The 25517-nt window shown below is 50.8% G+C and overlaps 1 protein-coding gene across 7 annotated transcripts; it reads right to left on the bottom strand.

The window, feature by feature from the left end:
- Positions 1–1930: 1930 nt before the first annotated feature.
- Positions 1931–23629, bottom strand: HSPBP1 (HSPA (Hsp70) binding protein 1). 7 transcript variants are annotated; one of them, XM_032263131.1, is made up of 8 exons: positions 23272–23629; positions 22597–22939; positions 18882–19086; positions 15793–16017; positions 6148–6303; positions 5921–6017; positions 5331–5442; positions 2058–2387 (listed from the first exon to the last, which is right to left on the bottom strand). In XM_032263131.1, exons 2-8 carry the CDS (start codon positions 22846–22848, stop codon positions 2313–2315), a joined length of 1122 nt encoding a protein of 373 aa, XP_032119022.1. In that variant the 5' UTR covers positions 22849–22939; positions 23272–23629; the 3' UTR covers positions 2058–2312. The 7 variants fall into 7 exon arrangements, with proteins under 7 accessions (XP_032119021.1, XP_032119022.1, XP_032119024.1 ...); XM_032263133.1 differs by having other exon boundaries at positions 22597–22942; positions 23272–23620; XM_032263134.1 differs by having other exon boundaries at positions 23167–23597.
- Between the last annotated feature and the right edge of the window lie 1888 nt (positions 23630–25517).

Raw genomic sequence — 25517 nt, 5'->3', positions numbered from 1 at the left:
AGAGGCTGAGGCAGGAGAACAACTTGAACCCGGGAGGCAGAGGTTGCAGTGACCGAGATCACACCATTACACTCCAACCTGGGTGAGAGGGAGACTCTGTCTCAAAAAAAAAAAAAAAGCAAATTCACCCCTCCTTTGCCCTTTTTGTTCTGTCTGTTCAGACCCTCAATGGATTGAACAATGCCCGCTCACATTGGTGAGGGAAGATCTTCAGTCTGCTGATTCAAATGCTAGTCTCTTCCATAAATACTCTCCTAGATACATCCATGTTTCACCAGCTATGTGGACACCTCTTAGCCCAGTCAACTCCTGAAATGAACCATCACAGAGAGGCATTCCTTTTCATCTATAGGGATGTTTTGTCTTCTACTCAGCATTTGGCTTCCTTGTTTTCCCCACAATATGATGGCATCATTGCCACATTGTTTTAACACAGAGGTCAGGAACCGAGGGGTAGGGAGGTGGCTATAGTCCCTACCCTTCAAATAGAAGCTGGGCAGCTGTGAGGGCTTTAAGAGCTGAAGTCTGGGTTTCCACCCAGCAGACCTCACAGATATACAATTGTGATTGCATTAGAATTGGAACTTTCTTTTTAAGAGACAGGGTCTGGCTCTGTTGCCCAGGCTGAAATGCATGGCACAATCACAGATCACTGCAGCCTCGAACTCCTGGGTTCAAGTGATTCTCTCACCTCAGCCTCCCAAGTAGCTGGGACTACAATTGGAACTTTTTTTTTAAGACAGGGTCTCAGATCCTCCAGGTACCTCTCGATTTGTCCTGGATTTGGGAAGAGGGGTGATAAAAACCTACCCAAGGCTGGGTGTGGTGGTTCACTCCTGTAATCCCAGCACTATGGGAGGCTGAGGCGGGTGGATCACGCGGTCAAGAGTTCGAGACCAGCCTGACCAACATGGTGAAACCCCCATCTCCATTAAAAATACAAAAATTAGCCACGCATGGTGGCCAGCACCTGTAACCCCAGCTACTTGGGAGCCTGAGGCAGAAGAATGCTTGAACCCGGGAGGCAGAGGTTGCAGTGAGCCGAGACCATGGCACTCCAGCCTGGGTGACAGAGTGAGACTCCGTCTCAAAAAACAAACAGAAAAAACCAACCCAAATAGACTAATCAAATCCCAGATGCACAAGTACAATCCACACAAAAGTAGTGAGTCTGACATCAAATTGTCCTAGGGAACCAGAGAAGGATGGCTCTGGAATTAGCTCAGGTTTGAATCCTAGCTGTGAACTTGGTCACGGCTTGGCCTCCTCTGGGCTCTGCCTTCTCTCTTAAAAAACAACAGCAGTCAAGGTTCTTGCCTGCTTGACAGCATTTCTTGTGGCTAAACAGAAAAGGAATTAAAAGAGATGAGGCAGCCTCCTGACACCCCACCTCCCGCCCCAATCCCACATCTCTGAGAAGGCTACGGAATCCGCTTGGTGCTTTGCAGTCAGGAATGAAGCCCACACCCAGCCACAGGCTTGCTCCTTAGACAGTGCAGCCTCCATCACAGGCACCTGGTTCAGACACACCCGCCAGATCGTCTGCCAGCCTCCTCCAGAAGCTAGGTGTGTCTGTTCCTGCACTAGCCAGAATGGAACCTAGGCAGGTGCCCCTCCACCGCCAGCTCCGGGTCCAGACAACCGGCAGCTCTGATTGGTAGAGGAGCTAGGCCACCAGCAGGTTCTCATTGGTGGACAAACCAGATTCCCGTGGAGGGTTCTGACTGGTGGAGCTAAAGTCACTTGACTACCCTTACAGCGAAGGATGCTGGGAAGGGAAATGGCTGCTACTCTAGGGAGGATTTAGATGTCTAGCCTTGGGAATTCCTCAAACCTAGATTTAGGTTTGCCAGGTGGCCGAGAAAGGACAGATGTTCCACACACTCTTGCTCAAGAAAGGCAGCGAAGATTAAAGGACACAACAGCTCTGTAGATGATAAACAGCAACACTTTTTTAATTCCTCTAGTGGCTCCCCAAGTCCCTTAAACTCGTGCCCCTCCTCCCGTCCCCCATGCATCCTCCAGAGGAGGTGACAAAGGTGGCAGTGAAGGAGGGAGAGGAGGAGAAACACCTTTATTGGAAAAGTTGTGTAGACAAGAGAATGGGGATGAGAGTGAGAGCATGGGAGGTGGGGTCCAAGAACCTGGTGCCTTTCTCAGCGCCCCTTGTAGGGGCTATACAGACATGGGCTGGCACGCCCCGGGTCCAGGCACCTAGGTCCTGCGATCCCTTGGGAGAGGGCCTTGTAGGTGGGGAGGGAGGCAAGAGGCCTGGGGTTCCCACGGAGAAGGGGGCAAGAAGCCACCTGGTTTCACCGATCCATGCTGTCGTCCGTCGGGCTGGAGAAACACGTCTGTAACAGCTTTTCACAGAACTCCAGCTCCTCCTGGATTGGGCAGGGGCAGGGAGCAAGGGACCTGAGTACAGAGGGAGGACCCTGCCTCCAACACTCTTGGCACCCAGAGGTGACGCCTCTTCTGGCCACCACCCACCCACTCCAGAGGTTAGGCTTCTCTAATCACTGCTCAGATCCATGATTCACTGTCTTCACACTGGTGTCTGAACTACTTGAACAAAACCCAGGGTCTCCCACCCTCATCTCACTAAATTTGTCTGCCTTATATCAGCACTCTTAGGCTCTAACTCCCAGGTATTGACCACTGCTCAAAACTTTCTGCAGACACAAACCCCAGAAACCATGAAAGAAAGCACTGACAGGTTAAACTATGTAAATATAAAAGATACTTCCATGGCAAAAAAAAAAAAAAAAAGAAAAAAAAACGAGGTTGGGGGAAAAATATTTGTGATTCAGAGCACAAATGGCTAATATACTTAACACTTTAAAAGCTTAAAAAATCATTTGCAAAAACCATCACCCTATAAATAGATAAATAGGAAAAGGATGAGAATGAAGAGTTCGCAAGAGAAAGGATGCCAAATTTCACGCATGGGAGAAATGTAAACTGCACTGGAGTACTACTCTTCAACGATCGGCTTGAAAAAAAGATCAGAGGTGACAGTTTTACTTTCTTGGATGTTAACATTACACTACTCACTACTCAAAAAAAAAAAAAGAAAAAAAGAAGATCAAATGGTTTCTCGTGGCCACTTTGTCCTGGCCAAGATTTGGGGAGCTGGCCGCCCTCACGACTGGAGTGCCAATAGTTGAACTTCTATGGAGAGCAGCTTGGTGACAGCTAATGAAATGGTCCTTCGCCCTTTATCCTTGGCCTTTGACATACCTGAGCCCAGCCATTTCCCTTCTAGAAATTGTTCTACAGACATATGAAATAACATATAAAAAAGGTTATTCTTTCAGCAGTGTTTGTCATAGCGAGAGTATAGTAGAAACAAGCTGCATATCTGTGTTACAAAAGAGGCCATCTTGGCCGGACGTGGTGGCTCACATCTTTAATCCCAGCAGTTTGGGAGGCCAAGGCAGGTGGATCACGATGTCAGGAGATGGAGACCAGCCTGATCAACATGGTGAAACCCTGTGTCTACTAAAAATAGAAAAATTAGCTGGGCATGGTGGCTCACTGTAATTCCAGCACTTTAGGAGGCTGAGGTGGGTGGATCACGAGGTCAGAAGTTCAAGACCAGCCTGGCCAACATGGTGAAACCCCGTCTCTATTAAAAGACAAAAATTAGCTGGGCATGGTGGTGTGTGCCTGTAATCTCAGCTACTCAGGAGGCTGAGGCAGGAGAGTCGCTTGAACCTGGGAGGTGGACATTGCAGTGAGCCAAGATTGTGCCACTGTACACCAGCCTGGGCAGCAGAGTGAGACTCCATCTCAAAAAAAAAAGAGGCCATCTACACTGTACAGCTGTAAAATGAAAAACCTACTGATGAGACATGCAATGCACACAAAGCAAAGGGCAGAAGAGCCATCACAGCATGGCAGGTTTATTTTGCATAACATAAGAGAAAAAGAAGAATTCATATGCACCTTTGCTTGTATACACCTAATATCTTAGGACGGACACCTGAGCAACCGCATAGCTAGAGGGAAGGGCAGGAGAGAGACTTTTCACTGTTTACCCTCCTGTGGGTCTTGTATTTTCAACCATGTGACTATGGAACCTATTCAGAAAGCATTAGTAAAATCTAATTTGCATGTTTCCGCGGATATATACATAAGTCAACACTTCTCATGTAGTACACTTTCTTTTTTTTTTTTTTTTTTTTTTTTGGAGGGAGGTTTTCTCATTCTTGTCACCCCTGTTGTGGAATGGTCGATCATTGTCGGCCCGCCGCCTCCTCCGCCTCCTGGGTTCAGGCAATTCTCCTGCCTCAGCCTCCTGAGTAGCTGGGATTACAGGCACGCGCCACCATGCCCAGCTAATTTTTTGTATTTTTAGTAGAGACGGGGTTTCACCGTGCTGACCAGGATGGTCTCGATCTCTTGACCTCGTGATCCACCCGCCTCGGCCTCCCAAAGTGCTGGGATTACAGGCTTGAGCCACCGTGCCCGGCCTACACTTTCAATATGTACAGACACATGACAGTGTCTACAGAGGAATTAACTCAATAGAATAGAATGTCCCAGGGAGGTGAGCGAGTTTGCTAAGCTTGGCTTTGCTGAAGCACCAACATTGATTCATTCACTTCAACAAATTAATACATGACTTAACAATCAGTTGACTATTTGAATATTTAATAAGCTGTGATTTAGCATTTGTTACTTATCTAGTTATCTAATGAGCTATCATTTATATGCCCCTTATCTATTTAAATATCTGAAGACTTCTTATTTATCACTTGTTACTTACCTAAAATAATTGGTTATTATTTGTCATTTGTTATTTCTTGTCAATTTAATGAAATAATCATAGAGATATTTGAGTGGTATTATATTCAATTTACATTACCTACTGTAAACACCTAAATTAGGTAATTTAGGTAATAATTCAATGACTTGGTCAACCCCTTAAGAATCTCCAAGGTCTTGTCTCCTTGCTCTCTCTCCTGCACTGACACAGCACGGGACGCATGCTAGGCCTGAAATAAACGTCTGCCGAATGGAGGATGAGTGAAACGCAAGAGAACACAAATGAAAGCCTGAACCAGCAGACCCGAGAGCCCCCAAGGGCAAGGACTGGCTGGCTTTCCTATTACTAGGGTCCCCACTACCATACCTGGTCTAACCTGGGGAATTCCTCACCCCCCAGGCCCCTCCCCCTCACACTTGGTCCTCCTCACAACCTGTCCCTTCCCCAACTCACCTGGTCTTTCTGGAGCCCCTGTCACCTCCCCTGGCACCTGATCATCCTCACCCACCCCCCCCATGCACCTGGTCCTCCTTGCACCCCGTCCCCTCCCCATTACCTGGTACTCCTCATGCTGCTGTAGCAGCTGACAGCGGTGGCGGAGGAGCTCCTCCAGGCCCAGTTCTGGCTCCCGACACTCGCGCACACCCTGGGGGAAGTCTGTCACCAGGCTGTGGGGGACATGAGAGCAGCCCTGAGGACCACACTCTATAGGCATCACTGACCCCCCGTCCCCCACCCCGTTCCCTGGCTCACTCAGAAGCCTGGGCAAGTCGCTGTCCCACAAGGGACCTCTGTTTCCCCATCTGCGGAACAGGCCTCATGCTGCCTCTGGCCCAGGGTGGGTGCTGAGGGGCTCAGCGAGGGGCCTGATGTGTGTCGACTCCAGTGTGCTGTTCACAGCTCCAGAGTCATCTGTTTAAACACTAATCCACTGATGAGGGCATGTATAAAAGCTCTCTTCCTCTTCCTCCGTGCCAGCCCTACTGGTGAGGAAACTGAGGCTTCCTGACTCCTTCTCGTTTCTGGCCCCATACCCTTCTTCTCCACAGGGAAGGTCCCGACTCCTGGGTCCCTATGGGCTGATTCCTGAGCCACCACCCCCGGGGCATCTACCTCAGGCCCCATCCTCTCAAGGCGCCAAAGTACCTGCACAGGGCTCCAAGCACATGCTCGTGGAAGGGGCTGTGCTCTGTCCGCACCAGGGCCACCAGTTGCTGGACCATCCCCATGGAGCACAGGGTCCCTGGGAGGAGGGCTGCAGGGGTCAGAGAGGCAGCCCCATCCGCCTCCTATGCCCTCCCCCTCTCCCACACCTGTACCCACCCCAGGGCATCTGCTCCCCCACTCCTGCCCTCACTCAAGACCTGCCACACCTTTGTGTTCGGGGTGGCCCACCAGCAGGTTCTGTAGCAGGAATGCTGATTTGACCTTGAGCTTCTGCACCTGCTGCTGCATGGCCCGCATCAACACAGAGAAGCCGTCCAGGCGGAGGAATTGCAGCAGCCCAGCCTCCTGCTCTCGGACCAGACCTGGGGGAGGGGGAGAGAGTCCTGAGCTTGCAGTTACCACCACCAGCACTATGATCACAACCACTACCACCACCATCATCATCATCACCACCATCCTCACATCATCATCACCATCCTCATCACCATCCTCACCATCATCATCACCATCATCACCATCCTCACCATCATCATCACCATCATCACCATCCTCACCACCATCACCACCACCATCATCATCACCATCACCACCATAACCATCATCACCATCACCACCATCATCATCACCATCACCACCATAACCATCATCACCATCATCATCATCACCATCACCACTACCATCACCACCATCATCACTATCATCACCATTACCACCATCACCACCATCACCATCATCACCCCGTCACCACCAATATTACCATGACCATCATTACCTCACCACCATCACCACCACCATCATCACTATCATCACCATCGCCATCATCATCATCACTACCATTAACAATATAATCATCATCAATCAGCCGGGCACAGTGGCTCATGCCTGTAATCCCAGCACTTTGGGTGGCCGAGGAGGGCAGATCATGAGGTCAAGAGATCAAGACCATCCTGGCCAACAAAGTGAAACACCGTCTCTACTAAAAATACACACACACACAAATCATCAATCATCACCACCACTAACATCATTAGCCATGGGCCTGTATATGCAAGCATTATATTTTTTTGAAGTATGTTTATGAGATATAATTCACAACCCACACAGTTCAACCTTTTCAAGATATTCACAGGGTTGTAAAACCATCACCACTAACTCTAGGAAATTTTCCAGACCCCCCAAATAAAAACCCCATGCCTACGAGCAGTCATTCCCAATTTCCCCTCCCTCTGCCCCCTGCAACCACAGATATATTTTCTGCCTCTATGGATTTTCCTGTCCCAGACAAACATATGTCACATATGTTCATAAAATATGTGACCTTATGTGTCTGGCTGCTTTCACTCAGCATGATGTTTTCCGGGTCCATTCATGTTATAAGTGGTATCAGCACTTCATTCCTTTACATGGCTGAATAATATTCCATTGCATGCATATACATTTTATCCATTCCTCCAGTGATGGAGGCATCATCTCTTATTTTATTTTATTTATTTACTTATTATTTATTCATTCTTTTTGAGATGGAGTTTCGTTCTGTTGCCCAGGCTGGAGTATTCAGTGGAGCAGTCTTGGCTCACTGCAACCTACACTCCCGGGTTCAAGCTATTCTCCAGCCTCAGCCTCCCAAGTAGCTTGCATTACAGTAACCTGCCACCACACTCAGCCAAATTTTGTATTTATGGTAGAGATGGGGTTTCACCACGTTGGCAAGGTTGGTCTCAAGCTCCTGGCCTAAAGTGATCCACCTGCCTGGGCCTCCCAAAGTGATGCAATTACACATGTAAGCCACTGTGCCTGGCTGCATCATCTTTTTTTTTTTTTTTTTGAGATGGACTTGCTTTGTCACCCAGGCTGGAGTGCAGTGGTGTGATCTCAATTCACTGCAACCTCCACCTCCTGGGGGTCAAGTGATTCTCCTGCCTCAGCCTCCTGAGTAGCTGGGATTATAGACACATGCTACCATGCCTGGCTAATTTTTGTATTTCTAAAACAGGGTTTCACCATGCTGGCCAGGCTGATCTCGAACTCCTAACCTCGTGATCCACCCACCTCAACCTCCCAAAGTGCTGGGATTACAAGAATGAGCCACCACGCCTGGACACTTCCCTCCACCAGACGGAGTCTCACTCTGTTGCCCAGGCTGGAGTGCAATGGCGTCATCTTGGCTCACTGCAACCTCTGCTTCCCAGGTTCAAGCCATTCTCCTGCCTCAGCCTCCTAAGTAGCTGGGATTACAGGCATGCACCACTACATCCAGCTAATTTTCATATTTTGAGTAGAGATGAGGTTTCACCATTTTGGCCAGGATGATCTTGAACTCCAGACCTCGTGATCCACCCACCTTGGCCACCCAAAGTGCTGGGATTACAGGCATGAGCCACCACGCCCGGCCGGCATCATCTCTTTTCAGTCCTCACAATTATCCTGGAGGTATGTGCTTTCAGAATTCCATTTTACAGATGAGGAGGCCCAGAGAGCCATGCATGCGTCACCTTCACCCAGAGGGCAATGAGAACTCTGGAAGGCCTCCCAGCAGGATGAGAGCTGACCTTTGGGGTGCACCTCCAGTAATGTGCCCACTCCTGGGTAGGCTCTAGGCCTGCGCTACTCAAGAACAGAAGCCACTAGCAGCTTTTGGCCACTGAACACCTGATATGTGGCCAGTGAGACTGAGGAAAAGAGTTATTCATTTCATTTAAGTTCAATTCATTTAAACTTAATGTGAAAAACTGAAGCAGTGTAAACTATCTTCCATTAAACACAACATTGCCTGGGCTGGTGGCTCATGCCTATATTCCCAGCACTTTGGGAGGCCAAAGTGGGTGGATCACTTGAGGTCAGGAGTTCAAGACCAGCCTGGCCAACAGTCAGGCTGTCTAACTGAAAAATAAAAAATTTAAAAATTTTTAATTTTTGAAATTAAAAATTAATTATCATCCCTACTAAAAATAAAAAATTAGGCGAGCATGGTGGTGGGTACCCATATACCAGCTACTCGGGAGGCAGAGGCAGGAAAATCACTTGAACCCAGGACGCAGAGGTTGCAGTGAGCCGAGATCATGCCATTGCACTCCAGCCTGAGCAAAAGGAGCAAAACTCCATCTTAAAAAAAAAGCACAGCGTTGTTGTTCTGGTATACTCCACACCCACTGAAAACTCAGCATCTGAGCTGTGATGTGCTTCATTTGTAAAATGCACACACTAGGTTTTGAAGACTTAGCATGACAAAAATATAAAGTATCTCATTAATATTTCATATTAATTACATGTTGAAATTACAATAGTTTGGACATGTTGGGTTAAATCAAATGTTATTTATTTATTTTTTGAGGCAGAGTGTCGCTCTGTCGCCCAGGCTGGAGTGCAGCAGCAGTTGGCTCACTGCAATGTCTGCCTCCCAGGTTCAAGCAATTTTTGTGCCTCAGTCTCCTAAGCAGCTGGGATGACAGGTGTGCCCCACCATACCTGGCTAATTTTTAAAATTTTTTTTTTTCTTTTTTTGAGACGGAGTTTCGCTCTTGTTACCCAGGCTGGAGTGCAATGGCGCAATCTCGGCTCATCGCAACCTCCGCCTCCCAGGTTCAGGCAATTCTCCTGCCCCAGCCTCCTGAGTAGTTGGGATTACAGGCACGCGCCACCAGGCCCAGCTAATGTTTTGTATTTTTAGTAGAGACGGGGTTTCACCATGTTGACCAGGATGGTCTCGATCTCTTGACCTCGTGATCCACCCGCCTGGGCCTCCCAAAGTACTGGGATTACAGGCTTCAGCCACCGTGCCCGGCCTAAAATATTTTTAATAGAGACGGGGTTTCCCATTTGGCCAGGCTGGTCTTGAACTCCTGGCCTCAAGGGATCTGCCCATCTTGGCCTCCCAAAATGCTGAGATTACAGGTGTGAGTCGCTGCGTCCGGCCAAATGTTATTTAATTAAAGAAAAAAGAACAGGCATGCCAGTAGTAGAAACACGAAGAGTCGCCTCATTCAATCTGTCAGTACAGCTTGTCAGTTCTACCTTCAAAACGTACCCGGAGAGACCTGTCCCCTTTAGGCCAAGGTTTCTCCACCTGGTTGGTATCTGGGGCCAGATCACTCTGGGTTGGGAGGCCCATCCTGTGTGTTGCAGGATGTGGAACAGCATGCCTGGACTCTACCCAGTGGATGCCAATAGTCCCTCCCTCCCAGCTGTGACAACTAAAAATGTCTCCAGACACGTGTCTAAATGTCTTGTGGAGAACACGAGTGCCCCTGTTTGAGAACCACTGCTCCCTACCACAACCTTGATCTCTTGCCTAGGTTATCACCATAAAACCCCAGCTCACCGCCCACCTTCCACCCACCCTCGCTGCATTCACCCTCTTCTCAGTGTAGCAGTTGGGGGCAGGGATCACAGCATGGCTGCCGTCATTTTTGGAGCGAAAGCCAAAGTCATCACTGCAGCCCACACATCTCCCTTAAAAAAGTTACGCTTATTCAGCGCTAAAAAGAAATGAGCTGTCAAGCCAAGAAAAGACATGGAGGAACACTAAAAGCATATTACTAAGCCAAAGAAGCCAGTCTGAAAAGGCTGCAGATTGCATGGTTCCAAGTATATGAAATTCTGGAAAAGGCAAAACTATGGAGACAGTAAAAAGATCAGGGTGGGATGACTAGCTGGAGCACAGAGGATTTGTAGGGCAGTGAAATGACTCTGTAATACCACAGTGGTGGATCCATGTCACCATGCAGCTATCCAAGCCCACAGCATGCACAGCACCAAGAGTGAGCCCCAGTATCACCTATGGACTCTGGGTGACAATGACGTGCCCATGCAGGTTCATCGATTGTAATAAACATGCCACTCTGGTGGACAGTGGGGGATGCAGTAACAAGGAACCACTCTGGAGTGGCTCAACAGAGGGTGAGCGAATCCATCCGCTCCTGGGAAGGGCAGGGAATGCAGGGACATCACTGCCTCCGGCAGCAGGAGCATACCCTGCAAATGGCTGCCAGCACGGAACTCACCTAATTGCATTGGACAGCCACACAATGGCATACCCTACAGCCACCAAGAAAAAGGAAGATGCCATTGAATGGTATACTTTAACATTTTCATGTGAATTTTACTCCCAAGCAAAAAAACAGGCATCCAAGCTCCCAGAGCTCTTGCCCTGCATCGTGGACAGCTTTTGCTGGGGAAGCCGACCACCATGTTGTGAGGCCGCTCAAGCAGCCCGAGCTTCTGGCCAACAGCCAGCCCCACAGGAGCCACAGTAGAAGCCCATCTCTAGCACCCCTCCCTCAGAGGGGGATTGTGAGGCATTAACAAGGTGCAGTGCACAGGGCTCAGTGCAATCACACCTTCAGGGAAAGTGGCCGGCTGACAGCTGACCACAGCCACACAAAGACACAAAGCCAAAAGTGGCCCTCCTGGCGGGGGTGGGGGGGGCCTCCTGCATTGCTGACCCACAACAAGGGGAAAGATGATGGCTACCGCTGCCTAACAGGACACAGGCAGGTCAAGGTGCGCAACAGTCAGGATGGGCTGCCCCAGCCATGCACATACGAGGAAAAGAGAAGCATCTGTGTGTGTCTATGTGTACACATACCACACACCATATACCCCACACCCGCACACCCCACATACGCACACCACGAACACACATCCCACACACCCCACGCACATCCACACACTACACATATGCACCACACATACACACACTGCACACCCCACACACACATACGTACACCTCCCAGCACACACATCCCACACACATACACATGCAACACACACACCACACATATACAACACAATCCCCATACCACACACACCTCCACCTATGTACCACACACCCCAGGTACACACTCCACATATACGACACACCATACACCCCACATACACACCCTACACATGCACCACATACCCACACCACACACACACTTGCAACACCACACACACTCACATTTGTCCTTATAGATTAAAATCTCCGGAAGCAGAAACTGGTATAACGGTGGTTTTCCCTGGAATGGGGACCAGGTTTGGGGACAAGGACCTTTTGCTACATACTCTTTTGTACCTATTAAACGATGTGATTGTCTCACAGATTTTTAAAAATATGTAAAGACATTTTTTTTGAGACAGTCTCGCTCTGTCACCTAGGCTGAGAGTACAGTGGCACGATCTCAGCTGACTGCAGCTTCCACCTCCCGGGCTCAGATAATCCTCCCTCCTCAGCCTCCTGGGTAGCTGGGACCAGGAATGAGCCACCAAGATGGCCTAAAGACTTCTTTTTTATTTATTTTTAAATTTATTTAATTTTTATTTATTTATTTTTTTGAGACAAAGTCTAGCTCTGTCGCTCAGGCTGGAGCACAGTGGTGCAATCTCAGCTCACTGCAACCTCCGGCTCCCGGATTCAAGTGATTTTCCTGTCTCAGCCTCCCAAGTAGCTCAACTACAGGCATGTGCCACCATGCCCGGCTGATTTTTGTATTTTTAGTAGAGGTGGGGTTTCACCTATTCAGGCTGGTCTTGAACTCCTGACCTCACGATCTGCCCACCTTGGCCTCGAAAAGTGCTGGGATTATAGGCATGAGCCACCGCACCAGGCAAAACTTCTTTATTAATGTAAGCTATTAGAAGAAAACTCTGCCAGCCCCTCCACACCCTGTTCTGGCCCTTAGGGACACCATGCCTTCTCTCTGCGCTTTGTGGCCAAGCTACCCTATGTCTGTCTGTCCCTCTGTCTCCCTCGTTTTGGCTGTGACTTTCCAAGTGCCACCCTCTCCAAGGCTCCTTTCCTCGCCTCATCAGAATGCTTCCTTCTTCCGGAATCTCCTCCTACCCAAACCCTCCCTGTTCTCCTCCCAGCCTCTGCATGGCTGGGGCCACCATCTGCCGGGAACATAACACTCCAATTCCAGGGCTCAGGATACATGGAGTAAGGGAGAGAAAGGAGGTGCCGGACCCACTTGCAGTCCCCATTTCAACGACCACAGACTGCTGGAGTTTAAAAATTGCCAACCTCAAGGCCGGGTGCGGTGGCTCATGCCTGTAATCCCAGCACTTTGGAAGGCCGAGGCCGGCAGATCACCTGAAGTCAGGAGTTAGAGACCAGCCTGACCAACACAGAGAAACCCTGTCTCTACTAAAAATATAAAAAATTAGCCAGGCATGGTGGTGCATGCCAGTAATCCTAGCTACTCGGGAAGCTGAGGTAGGAGAATCGCTCGAACCCGGGAGGCAGAGGTTATGATGAGCGGAGATCATGCCATTGTACTCTAGCCTCGGCAACAAGAGTGAAACTCTGTCTCAAAAAAAAAAAAAAATAGGCAACCTCGAACAGATTGAACGCAGAGTTACCATATGACCCAGCAACTCCACCGCTAGGTATACACCCAAGAGAACGGAAAAGAAATGTCCACAAAAAGACCTGTGCAGCCATGTTTATAGAGATAGAAGAGAGAGAGCCCAGAGGTAGAAGGAAAGCGGTGTCTGTCAGCAGACAGGTGCAGGGACAGGCAGGGCATGGTGGATCCACACAACAGACGCATTCAGCTGCAAACAGGAGCGAAGCACCGACACCCACCACTACGCGGGGACCTTACACGGCACGAAAGGGGTGAGGCACAAAAGGCCACACAGTGTGGGGTTCCATTTGTACAAATGTCCTGCAGAGGGAAATCCTTAGACGGTAAGCAGTTTCACGTTACAGAGGCTTGGGGACAAGGCAGTTGCAGACTGACTACTTGATAGGTACAGGGTTTCTACTTGTAGAGGAGGAGAAAATGTTCTGAAATTGGCCAGGTGCGGTGGCTCACGCCTGTAATCCCAGCATTTTGGGAGGCTGAGGAGGGTGGATCACCTGATGTCAGGAGTTTGAGACCCGCCTGGCCAACATGGTAAAACCCCATCTCTACTAAAAATACAAAAATTAACCGTACGTGGTGGCAGGCACGTGTAATCCCAGCTACTTGGGAAGCTGAGGCAGGAGAACTGCTTGAACCTGGGAGGCGGAGGTTGCAGTGAGCCGAGATTGCGCCACTGCACTCCAGCCTGGGTGACAAGAGCGAGACTCTGTCTCAAAAAAAAAAAAAAAGAAAATGTTCTGAAATTAGACAGTGACTGTCGACGGCCATACCACCCCGAACACACCTGATCTCAACTAAAATTAGATCGGGATAATGGCTGCGCAACATTGTGAAGGTACTAAGAAATACTAAGTGGTTTTTTTGTTTGTTTTCAGACAGGTCTTGCTCTGTCACCCAGGCTAGAGATTCGATCACGGCTCACTGCAGCCTCAACTTCCCAGGCTCAAGCAATCCTCCCACCTCAGTCTCCTGGGTAGCTGGAGCTACAATCACACACCACCATACCCAGCTAATTTTTTAATTTTTCTAGAGACGGGGGTCTCCCTGTGTTGCCCAGACTGGTCTCAAACTTACTCCTGGGCTCTAGAAGTTCTCCTGCCTTGGCCTCCCAAAGTGTTAGGATTCCAAGGGTGAGCCACCATGCCTGACCAAAAGTACTAAGTTATACACTTTTAAAGGATGAATTGTATGGCCTATGAATTACATCTCAATAAAGCTGTTAGGGAAAAAAAAAGGAAACAGTCCAATGGAGGTGCCAGTGTAGCACAGGCAAGCAGGTAGGCATCCAGCACACACGAGGAGACCCGCTGGGCTCGGACCCTGGCTCTGTGTGTCCTCTCCGGCCCCCTGGCCTGCCCCCTCCTATGTGGAGGAGACAAAGTCAGCCCAACTTCGGCAGGTGCGCAGAAGGATTCAGCAAGTCAACACTTGGCATGGAGAAGCTGTCCCACAGATGTCGGTTTTGTCCCATCCCCCACCCCGACCTAGCCCTTGTGTCCCAGGAGGCAGTGTCTAGGGAGTCCTGGCCAGCTCTGCCCCATTGGAGCTGCACAACCCTGGCCACGTCCCTCTGCCCATGCCTCAGTTTCTTCGCCTGTCAAATGAGGATGCAAATGGTCCCTACTTCACAGGCCATCAGGATAAAAAGAATTTGTGGCTGGACATGTTGGAGCACAGCTGTAATCTCAACACTTTCAGGGGCCAAGGCAGGAGGATCCCTTGGGACCAAGAGTTCAAGACTAGCCTGGGCAACAAAAATACAATTCACATACAGCAGGGGTTCTTGACCAAAGGGCTTTCTGTGACGTCTGCGGGCACTTGTGCTGTGGTAGGTGGGGTGACAGTGTCTCTCCATTGCATGGAGGCAACCCACTAGATGCTGCTCAATGTCCTTTACTTTTTGTTTTGAGATGGAGTTTCGCTCTTATCACCCAGGCTGGAGTACAGTGGTGCAATCTTAGCTCACTGGAACCTCCGCCTCCTGGGTTCAAGCAATTCTCATGCCTCAGCCTCCAGAGTAGCTAGGATTACAGGCACCCACCACTAAACCCAGCTGATTTTTATATTTTTAGTAGAGATTGGGTTTCATGAAATTGGCCAGGCTGGTCTTGAACGCCTGACCTCAGGTGATCCGCCCACCTCATCCTCCCAAAGTGCTGAGATTACAGGCGTGAGCCACTGTGCCCGGCCTCAACATCCTGTAGTACACAGAATGGCCCCCAAGAGAGTGGACCAACCCCAGTGTGAACAGTGCCTGGCTGAAACACTGCTGTGTGCCAAGTGCTCACACCGAGGACTTTGAGATGGTCCTGTTTGCTACCTGGCTAGCAGGGGGTTTGGCTGAGTGCACCACTTACTCTGCCCACAGCACTCAGCTGCACAGAGGCCCAACAAGCACAGGAATAAACAAGTGAAGGAGATGCCTGTCCCTCTGACCCAGTAGATCCAGGGGGCCCACCTGGCACCCCCCAGCACCCCTGCCCCTAGTCCCCCCCGTACACTCACAGGAGATGGCGAAGAGGGCCTTGACGCGCACCGTGTCACAGGCGTCACGGTCCAGCAGCCGCAGCAGCTTGCGCAGGGCACCCAGGCCCAGCACCTGCTCCTGGATGGCGGCCACGTTCTGGCTGCACGTGCCGATGAGCTGTGCCGCCCGCCACCGCAGCCCTGCAGCCCCTGCCTCCAGATACCGGCCCACCAGCAGGTGCATGCCCGACAGCTGGCAGAAGTCTGTGCCACAGAGAGGGGAGCAGAAAGAGGCCAGATGTTAGGAACTGAACCAGGCCCCCCAAAATGCATGGGTGGATGTTCTGACCCCCAGTACTTTGGAATGTGACTGTTTTTGGAGATGGGATCTTTAAAGAGACAATTAAGGTAAAATGAAGCCCTCAGGGTGGGGCCTCATGCAATCTGAGTGGTATCCTGATAAGAGGAGATGAGGACACAGACGCCCACAGAGGGACGGCCATGGAGGGAAGACACAGAAGGCGCCTTCCACAAGCCAAGGAGAGGGGCTCAGGAGAAAGTAGCCCTGCCCACACCTTGCTCTCAGACTCCCAGCCTCCAGAACTGTGAGAAAATAAACTTCTGTTGTTAAAGCCAGTAGTCTGTGGTGCCTGGCTAGGGTGGCCCCAAGCTGGCCACTACACCTGCTGAGGCTGGAAGAGGCAGGCTGGCTCCCAGAAGGACCTGGCTCTCTCCAAACACCCAACCAGAGGCCCCTCCAAGCCCAGTGCAACCCTATTCTGTTGGCATTTGGGGCATTAGGGCCCCAGGCTCCAGACTACTAAATTCCAGGACTGATCCTGGTCTTTGTGATAATCTGAATGTCTCCAGGGTCAGCAAACCACAGCCCACCTCCTGTTTTTGTAAATACAGTGGTATTGGAGAGCGTGGCAGTTCCTCAAAAACTGAAACAGAGTCCCCGTGACCCAGCAATTCCACACCAAGGCACAAACCCAACAGAACCGAAAGTAGGGACTCAGATACTTACACACTCAAGTTCACGGCCGCCTCATTCACAAATGACCCAAATGTCCTCAAAGGATAAAGGGATAAAAAGAACTGGTCTGGTTTATGGTTAATACAATGAAGTATTAGCCATAAAAAGGAATGAAGTGGCCCAGCATGGTGGCTCATGCCTATAATCCCAGCACTTTGGGAGGCTGAGGTGGGTAAATCACTTGAGGCCAGGAGTTTGATACCAGCCAGGGCAACATAGCAAAACCCCATTGCTACTAAAAATACAAAAATTAGCCAGGCTTAGTGGCCGGGTGTGGTGGCTCATGCCTGTAATCCAAGCACTTTGGAGGCCAAGACAGGCGGATCACCTAAGGTCAGGAGTTCAAGACCAGCCTGACCAACATGGTGAAACCCTGTCTTAAAAAAAAAAAAATTAGCCAGGCTTGGTGGTATGCACCTGTGCTGTTTGTGGGCTGAGGTATGACAATCGCTTAAGTCCAGCAGGTGGAGGTTGCAGTGAGCTGAGATTGCACCACTTCACTGCAGCCTGGGCAACACAGCAAGATTCTGACTCAAAAAAAAAAAAAAAAAAAGAGTTGGGGGAATATAAAGCTCTAACACTGACACATGCCATGCCACCATCTGGGCAAGCCTTTAACACACTGTGCTGAGTGAAATCAGCCAGACACAAAAGGTCACATGTTATAAGCGTCTATATGAAATGTCCAGAATAGGCGAATTCAGAGACAAAACATTGATGAGTGGTTGCCAGAGGGCCGGGGGAGGGCCTGCTTAATGGGTGCTGGGTGTCCTTTGGGGGCGATGGAGAAGTTCTGGAAATAGAGGTGGTGTTGCACAACATTGTGAATTGACAGTAAGTGGTATAAACAGCCATGTGGGAGGATGCTACCCTCAGCCCATCTTCACCATCACTGGGCATCTTTACTAAGAAAGAAAAGATCCACATATATATTTATATTTATATAGAGAGAGCACACAAGGCCAGGGAGGAAATGGTATCTTTGGCTTTCCTTCTCATTTGATTACTAATAAGGTATAAAATTGCTGCTGCTGTGATTGGACACTCAGCACCATGCTTAGCACACAGCAGCTGCTCAACAGATATTTCCTGAACAAGCGAAAACTGAATGAAAGAGCAAAGTCGTTAAAAGCCATCCTGCGGATTGGAGCGGGGTTCTCTGTCCAGATAAGACTGGGAAACACTGGGGAAAAGTAAGCTGGGGGTCAGGGGGCAGCTGCACTGCGGGTCTTCTCAGGGCGCTGAATGCACTCACAAAGGAGGGTTTCCCAATCTCCATCCAGCCCCTGTCCAAAATGAAGACACCTGGACTCCCATGCCTGACACGTTACATTTACTCTATACCTATGCGGGCCTGGGGGTTTCTCTCAGCCCATCCTCACCAGCCTGTGTACAAGAGGAAGTAACAAGGAACTGCCCAAACCAGACTGCCATGTAGCCGCACAGCCTGAACCAAGAACCAAGGAAATGACACCACAAATCCACGCCCTCAATGGCTATACCACACCACCCCTGCAAATGGAAGTGGGCTCTCAAACCTTCTGTCAGCTCTGCTGCTGGGAGAAAAACAGCCTCTACCTGGGACTGCAAGGCCCTGCCCACCCCAGTGTTGTTTCCTGTGCCTGGCCCCTCACTCACTCTGCTCTGCCTCAAGGGCCTGGCTGCTGTTTCTGAACACACCAGACACATTCTGGCCTCACTGGCTGTTCCCACTGCCTAGAATACTTTTCCCAGAGACCATCCCACAACTCTCACCTCACTTCAGGTCTGATCAAATCTTGGCCCTGGGGAGGCCTTCTCTGCTCAGATCACCCCATGCCACTTTCTCTCTTGCACTTTGGGGAGTGGCAGTGGACACCCAGAGGACTAGGAGAGAAATGGCCATCTCAGAGCTTATCAGGGAAGTTGGGGACCTGACCTGCCATGGTGGGGAGGAAGAGCCTTGCTCCCTATGGCAATGGAGGTGAGGAGGCTGGTGGCAGAAGGCCAGCAAGGAGGCTGATGGTGTGATCCCCAAGAGTAGAGACAAGAGCTGAGTGGCAGCAGGACAGGCGCAGAGGGGCAGGACGTCCTGGCAGGGGAAGCAGGATACCTGCAGCATTGTCCATGTTCTCACACAGGTCGGCCAGCAACTCCAGGGCCCCCTCTCGCTCCTGCTGGTCTGCCACCTGCTCCGCCTCACCAGCAGCAGGGGGCATGGGCTGTGACAGTACACGGAGGCAGCTCTTCATCTGCTCTACCTCCTCCCGCTGGCCTCGGAAGGCAGCCGACATGGCCTCCTGAAGCCATTGACGCCTCTGGGGGACCAAGGGAAGGAGGAAAGGAGATATCTATCAGTCATTAATTAAAAAGTAACAGCCATTCATAAAGACAGCCAACAACTGAGTGCTGATGTTCCTTTGGTCAATAAATATTAGCTAGGCATGGTAGCTCATGTCTTTAATCCTAGCACTTTGGGAGGGAGAGGTGGGCGGAGTGCCTGAGCTCAGGAGTTTGAGACCAGCCTGGGCAACATGGTGAAACCCCAACTCTACTAAAATACAAAAACTTAGCCAGGCATGGTGGTCTGAGCCTGTAGTCCCAGCTACTTGGGAGGCTGAGGCATAAGAGTTGCTTGAATCTGGGAGGTGGAGGTTGCAGTGAGCCGAGATCACAACACTGCACTCCAGCCTGGACAACAGAGCAAGACTCTGTCTAAAAAAGAAAAAGACATAATCTACTGAACACCTATTTTATTCACAGACACTTTTCTAGGTACTAGAGGCAGCCCCGGGCCAGAAAGAAACTCCTGCTCTGGGGGTGGGGGTGGGGCTCACATTCAGGTTGAAGAGCAGTCAATAAAGGAAATAAGCTCACACCTATAATCCCAGCCCTTTGGGTGGCTGAGGCAGGGGGATCCCTTGAGCCCAAGAATTCAAGAGCAGCCTGGGTAACATAGAGAGATCCCATCTCCACAAAAAAATGTTTTAAATTAGCTGGGCGTGGTGGTGCATGCCTGTGGTCCCAGAAAGCTGAGCGGGGAGGATGGCCCAGTTACTCAGAAAGCTGAGTGCGGAGAAGGCTGGAGCCCAGGAGTTTAAGGCTGCAGTGAGTAAGACCTTGTCTCTGAAAGAAAAAAAAAAAATGGGTTGGTCACTGAGGGTCCCAGGGAGGCAATTGAGAAAAGCAGCAGGTGAGGGACTGAGCCAGGCCACACCTAGAAGAATGTTCCAGGCAGAAGGAACAGCCAGGAGGCCAATGTGGTAGAGGCAGAGTGAGCAAGGAGGGAGGGAGAGGTGAGGGGAGCAGATGACATCAGGTCTTGCAAACTTTTGTAAAAACCTGGCATTTCCCTCTGAATAGGTGTAGGAGCTGCCAGAGGGCACTGATCAGAGAAGTGGGGGACACCTGCGTTGCTATTGATTGAGGACAGACTGAGGAGAGGGGAGGGCAGGTGCAGGAAGATACATCAGGAGGCTACGGTTGGGATGAGGCAGAAGAGAAGGTGGTGTGGAGCAGGGAGGAGAGAGGGAGTGGGGAGAAATGCCCAGATCCTGGACTTACTTTGAAAAGAGAGCCAATTTGATGTAGTGAGATATGAGGTATGACAGAAAGAGGTCAAGGATGACTCCAAGGTCTCTGTTCTGAGCAACCAGGAAAAGATGGGGAAGATGGTTCGAAAAGCGGATTTGGAGTGGGAAGAGCAGGGATTAAAGCTCATTTTCAAATCTGTCAAATTGGAGGGATTTATAATACATCCAAGGTAAATGACTGAGGAAGCTGCCTGAAGCCCAGAGTCGAGGTCCAGCCTAGACCAGAATTTCTCAGCTTTAGCGCTAATGTCACTTTGAGCTGGCTAGTTCTCCATGGTGTAGCTGTCCTGTGCACTGGAGGATGTTGAACAGCATCCCTGGCCTTCACCCACTGGTTGGTTCACCCACAGCCTCCAGCTGTGACAACCACGAATGTCTCCACACCAACCGTCCCCTGGGGAATAAAATTCACACCCAGTGGAGAACTACTTGCCTAGCGATATAAATTTGAGACTCGTCAGAGTAAAGCCTTACAACAATATGAGGCCGGGCGCGGTGGCTCACATCTGTAATCCCAGCACTTTGGGAAGCTGAGGTGAGCAGATCACCTGAGGTCAAGAGTTCGAGACCAGCCTGGCCAACATGGTGAAACCCCGTCTCTACTAAAAAAATACAACAATTAGCCAGGCATGGTGGTGTGTGCCTGTAATCCCAGCTACTTGGGAGGCTGAGGCAAAGGGAGTCGCTTGAACCTGAAAGGCAAAGGTTGCAGTGAGCCAAGATTGCGCCACTGCACTCCACCCTGGGCGACAGAGCGAGACTCTGTCTCAAAAAAATAATAATAATAAAATTAAAAAGGAGGTGAGAGTTAAAAAGTGAGTGCTGGAATTTTTGGGGAGGAGGGAAGGGAGCAGACCCTGTGTCGAGTACTCTTAAGAGGTCTCCTGGCCGGGCGCAGTGGCTCAAGCCTATAATCCCAGCACTTTGGGAGGCCGAGGTGGGTGGATCACGAGGTCAAGAGATCGAGACCATCCTGGTCAACAAGGTGAAACCCCATCTCTACTAAAAATACAAAAATTAGCCTGGCATGGTGGCCCGCGCCTGTAGTCCCAGCTACTCGGGAGGCTGAGGCAGGAAAATTGCTTGAACCCAGGAGGCGGAAGCTGCGGTGAGCTGAGATCATGCCATTGCACTCCAGCCTGGGTAACAAGAGCGAAACTCCGTCTCAAAAAAAAAAAAAAAAAGAGGTCTCCTTAGTCACAGTTCTAAGTAAATTTGAGTGAGCTATTTAATGTTTCTGTGCCTGCTTCCTGCCTCACTATATCCTAAAGGTCCAATGACATCATGCATGTAAGTGGGTTAGCACAATGCTCTGTATACAGTAATTGCCAATTAAACATTATATATAATAGCTATTGCTATTAATCGGCAAAACAACTCTATGAGGTATGTATCATTGTTATCCCTACTTCGCAAATGAGAAAGTTGAGGCACAGAAAGGTTGTGACTTACCCAAGGTCACATAGTCAGCAATTAGCAAAGCCTGAAAACAAACCCAAGCAGTCTAGGCCAGGTGTGGCGGCTCACACCTGTAATCTCAGCACTTTGGGAAGCCGAGGCAGGTGGATCACTTGAGTACATGAGTTCAAGACCAGCCTAGCCAACATAGTGGAACCCCTTCTCTACTAAAAATACACAAATTAGCCAAGGATGGTGGCCTATGCCTGTAATCCCAGCTACTTGGGAGACTGAGGCATGAGAATTGCTGGAACCTGGGAGGCAGAGGTTGCAGGAAGCCAAGACCGCACCCCTGCACTCCAGCCAAGACTCTGCCCACCCCCGCCAAAAAAAAAAAAAAAAAAAAGCAGCCGGACTACAGAGCCTGTGCTCTTCATGAAAACATACTGCTGCCTTGAGATGCACTGTCTGTATGCTGGGCACTGTGTGCAGCCCTACTTAAAGTGGAAGCTCAGAATTACCCTATAAAGTAGTTATTATCAATTTGTAAATGAAGAAAACTGAGACTCAGAACGATTAAGTAATATGCCCAAGGTCACACAGCTGGACAATGCTGAATCCAGGTCGGTCTAGCTCTTGAGAGGATCTGTCCCTCAGGCACTCTTGAGATCTGACCTTCAATCAACGATGACTCCATCTAGCACAAATTATAGCCCACAATGCCTCCACACCTGGACTCCTGCGTCCCACCCACTTGCTCAGCAAGTCACACTTCCCAAGGTACCTCTCTCTGTCCCCAGGCCCCTCACGCCAGCTTCTTGGGTCCCCATCCTTTACCTCCTCACTCATGGGCTCTGGAGGAGGGTCTGGCTCTTCAGAGCCAGCGGTGATGGCCATCTGCAGCAGGCCTTGAAGGTTGCGTGGGGGCCGGGAATTGCCCGACCCCCCGGCCGAGTAGGAGCCGGAGCCGGAGCCGGAGCCGCCGCCGCTGCCGCCGCCGCCGCCGCCGCCACCCCCTGAAGAGCAACCCTGGGAGGCCGGGGGTAGTGCCAGGGGCAGGCGGCTGCCCCTTGAGCCTTCGTCCGCCATGGGCAGTTTGTGAAGGGAAGAATATGTTAAGGGGAGAAGGTGTTCACCGCTGAAGCAGCTCTGATGTCCTGACGGGTCGATTCTTGAGGGTCTGCTGAGAAGGCGGCGTTTTAGAGGCGCTTGGTGCCCCCCCATCACCCCAAACCACGCTGCCCCCAGTCCCCTTAACCAAAGGCCCTTGTCCTTCCTTCATACCCACAAGACCCTTCCCCAAAGTCATAAGCCCCTCCTTTCTCCCTGGCAACAGGCCCCACCCACTCTCCCTGGCAACAACTCCCCTTCCCCATCTCCACTGCGTGCGTCCCGTCTCTTAGCAACCCAACTGCTCCACCTCCATAGCAACAAGCCCGCCCTTTGGACGCCTTAGCAACAAGTCTTCTCCCTCCTCTCCGAAGACGGGCGCCTGAGTGGGTAGGATCTCACCTCCCCGGGTCCTCAAGCCGTCGCTGCTCCTACAGACAAAGTCGCCCGCACCAGCCTCTGCTGGGCGCCGCCATCTTAACCGGAAATGCGCACGGTTTCACCCGGAAGTTCCAGGTGTACCCACCTAACTTCGGGCCGTGGATGAGGCTGAAGCCGCTTGCCCGGCTCTCGGCATCTTCTCACTTGGCCGAATGCTGCATTCGGCCCCGCCCCTCCCATCCAGGACCCGCCTCCAAGCTCGGATGCGCCTTCGTGCAGGCCCCGCCCCTTCACGCTCACGTCGCCGGCCGAAGCCCCGCCCCTGGCCCAGTTTTTACACCCCGGCGAGTCCCGCTCCCGATCCTTATTGCAAGCACCACCCCTGTCCTGACTCGAGCCCCGCCCCCAGATCTGACCCATCCCCTTATAACCCCGCCCACACTAACATTCCCGCCCCTGTTTTAGACCCATCACCTCTCCCAGTTAGGCCCCGCCCTCTTTCCTTGCCCCGCCCACTCTATTACTGTCAGTCATGCGGGTACCTCATCCTTAGAGGATTTGGGGCTTTGCCCCCTAATCTGACTTTCCCCTCCACTGGGGCCACCACCCCATCTACTGGGCCCCTGGGGTCGCAACTGTAATGGCTGGCCTAGTTTCCTAGGCCCCCCCAACGCCTCTCTCGGTCTCAGTTTACCCATTCGTCAAATGGAGCTGCAGCGTGGACCCCTCTCATTATTCAGCCTCTCCCTTATGGACTGTTTCCAATGTCTTGCCAGGTAGAGAGGAGAGGATTCGTAAGTCCTGGGGCCGGAAAGCAAAGTGCCCCAGAGCCTGGCAAGATCCAGAGTGCCAGAAGAGCCAGCTTGGTGGGGAGGCCCGAGGACACTGCGCTCCAGACGTGGGGTTTAGGCCTGGGCACCTGCTGGTGCGGGCCTGGTCTGCAGAGGTGTTGGCCCTGGGCTGGGCTTAAAGAAACTCTCGTGTTGGTCCTGGACAGGAGGCGTTTTCCTCCAGGAAAAGATTGTGCTCAACGCAAAATGGGCCCACAGTCACAAATGTTATCAACCACCTGCTGGGAGTGGTTGTGCAGAGGGATATTTTGGGCAGAAACGGGAAGACCAAACAGATAGGCTGTGGGTGTCCGCGTGTACGTGTGTGTGCGCGCCTGTGTGTGTGTGTGTGTGTGTATATGTGTGTGTGGTGTTTCTAGCACTGTGTTGTTAGGTGCGTCTGGGCCTGTGGATGTCCTATTATATTAGTTTCCTATTACTGCTGTTAACAAATTACTAAAAATGTGGTGGCTTCAAAGAGCACACATGTATTATCTTGCAGTTATGGAAGGCAGAAACCCACAATGGGTTTCATGGGGCTGAAACCGAGCTGTCAGCAGGATTGCATGCCTTCTGGACGCTCAGGGGAGAGTGTTTTTCTTGCCTTTTCCAGCTTCTAGAGGCCACACTCGTTCTTTGACAGGTGGCCCCATCACCTTGAGCTCTACTTCGTCTTCCGACTCTGTCACTGACTGCTCCTGCATCCCTCTCACAAGTACTCTTGTGATGCCATTGAGTTCACCCAAATAGCCAGGATCACCTCCCTATCTCAGTCAAATGGACGAAGTCCCTTCAGCCACGCAAGATAACCTGTGCACAGATCCTGGGAATTCGGATGCGGACGTCCGAATACACGCCCGGATGCAGTGTCTTAGGCCTATAATCTCACACTTCGGGAAGCCAAGATGGGAGGATCACTTGAAACCAAGAGTTCCAGACCCCCTGGGCAACATAACGAGACCCCATCCCTACAAAAAAATACAAGAATTAGCCATGCGTGATGGCATCTTCCTATAGTCACAGCTGCGTGGGACGCTGCAGGAGGATCACTTGAGCCAAGAAGGTCAAGGCTGCAGGAAGCTATGATTGCCCCATGGCACTCCAGCCTGGGCAACAGAGGGAAGACCCTGTCAAAAAAAAAAAAAGACAGAGAGTGATCATATAATTTTTCATCTATAGCAAGATATTTGAGAGCACAAAGGGATCCATTAATAGTTACAGAACTGGCCGGGTGCAGTGGTTCACACCCGTAACTGGGAGGCCAAGGAGGGTGGATCACGAGGTCAGGAGTTTGAGACCAGCCTGGCCAACATGGGGAAACCCTGTCTCTACTAAATATGTAAAAAAAAAAGGCCTAGCACAGTGGCCTACGCCTGTAATCCCAGCGCTTTGGGAGGCTGAGGTGGGCGGATCATGAGGTCAGAAGTTCAAGACCAG

This window comes from Sapajus apella, unplaced genomic scaffold (assembly GCF_009761245.1).
Source record: "Sapajus apella isolate SASKATOON/1434 unplaced genomic scaffold, GSC_monkey_1.0 scaffold135, whole genome shotgun sequence".
NCBI classification, from domain to species: Eukaryota; Metazoa; Chordata; class Mammalia; order Primates; family Cebidae; genus Sapajus; species Sapajus apella.
This window is presented reverse-complemented; position numbering and strand designations above follow the sequence as displayed.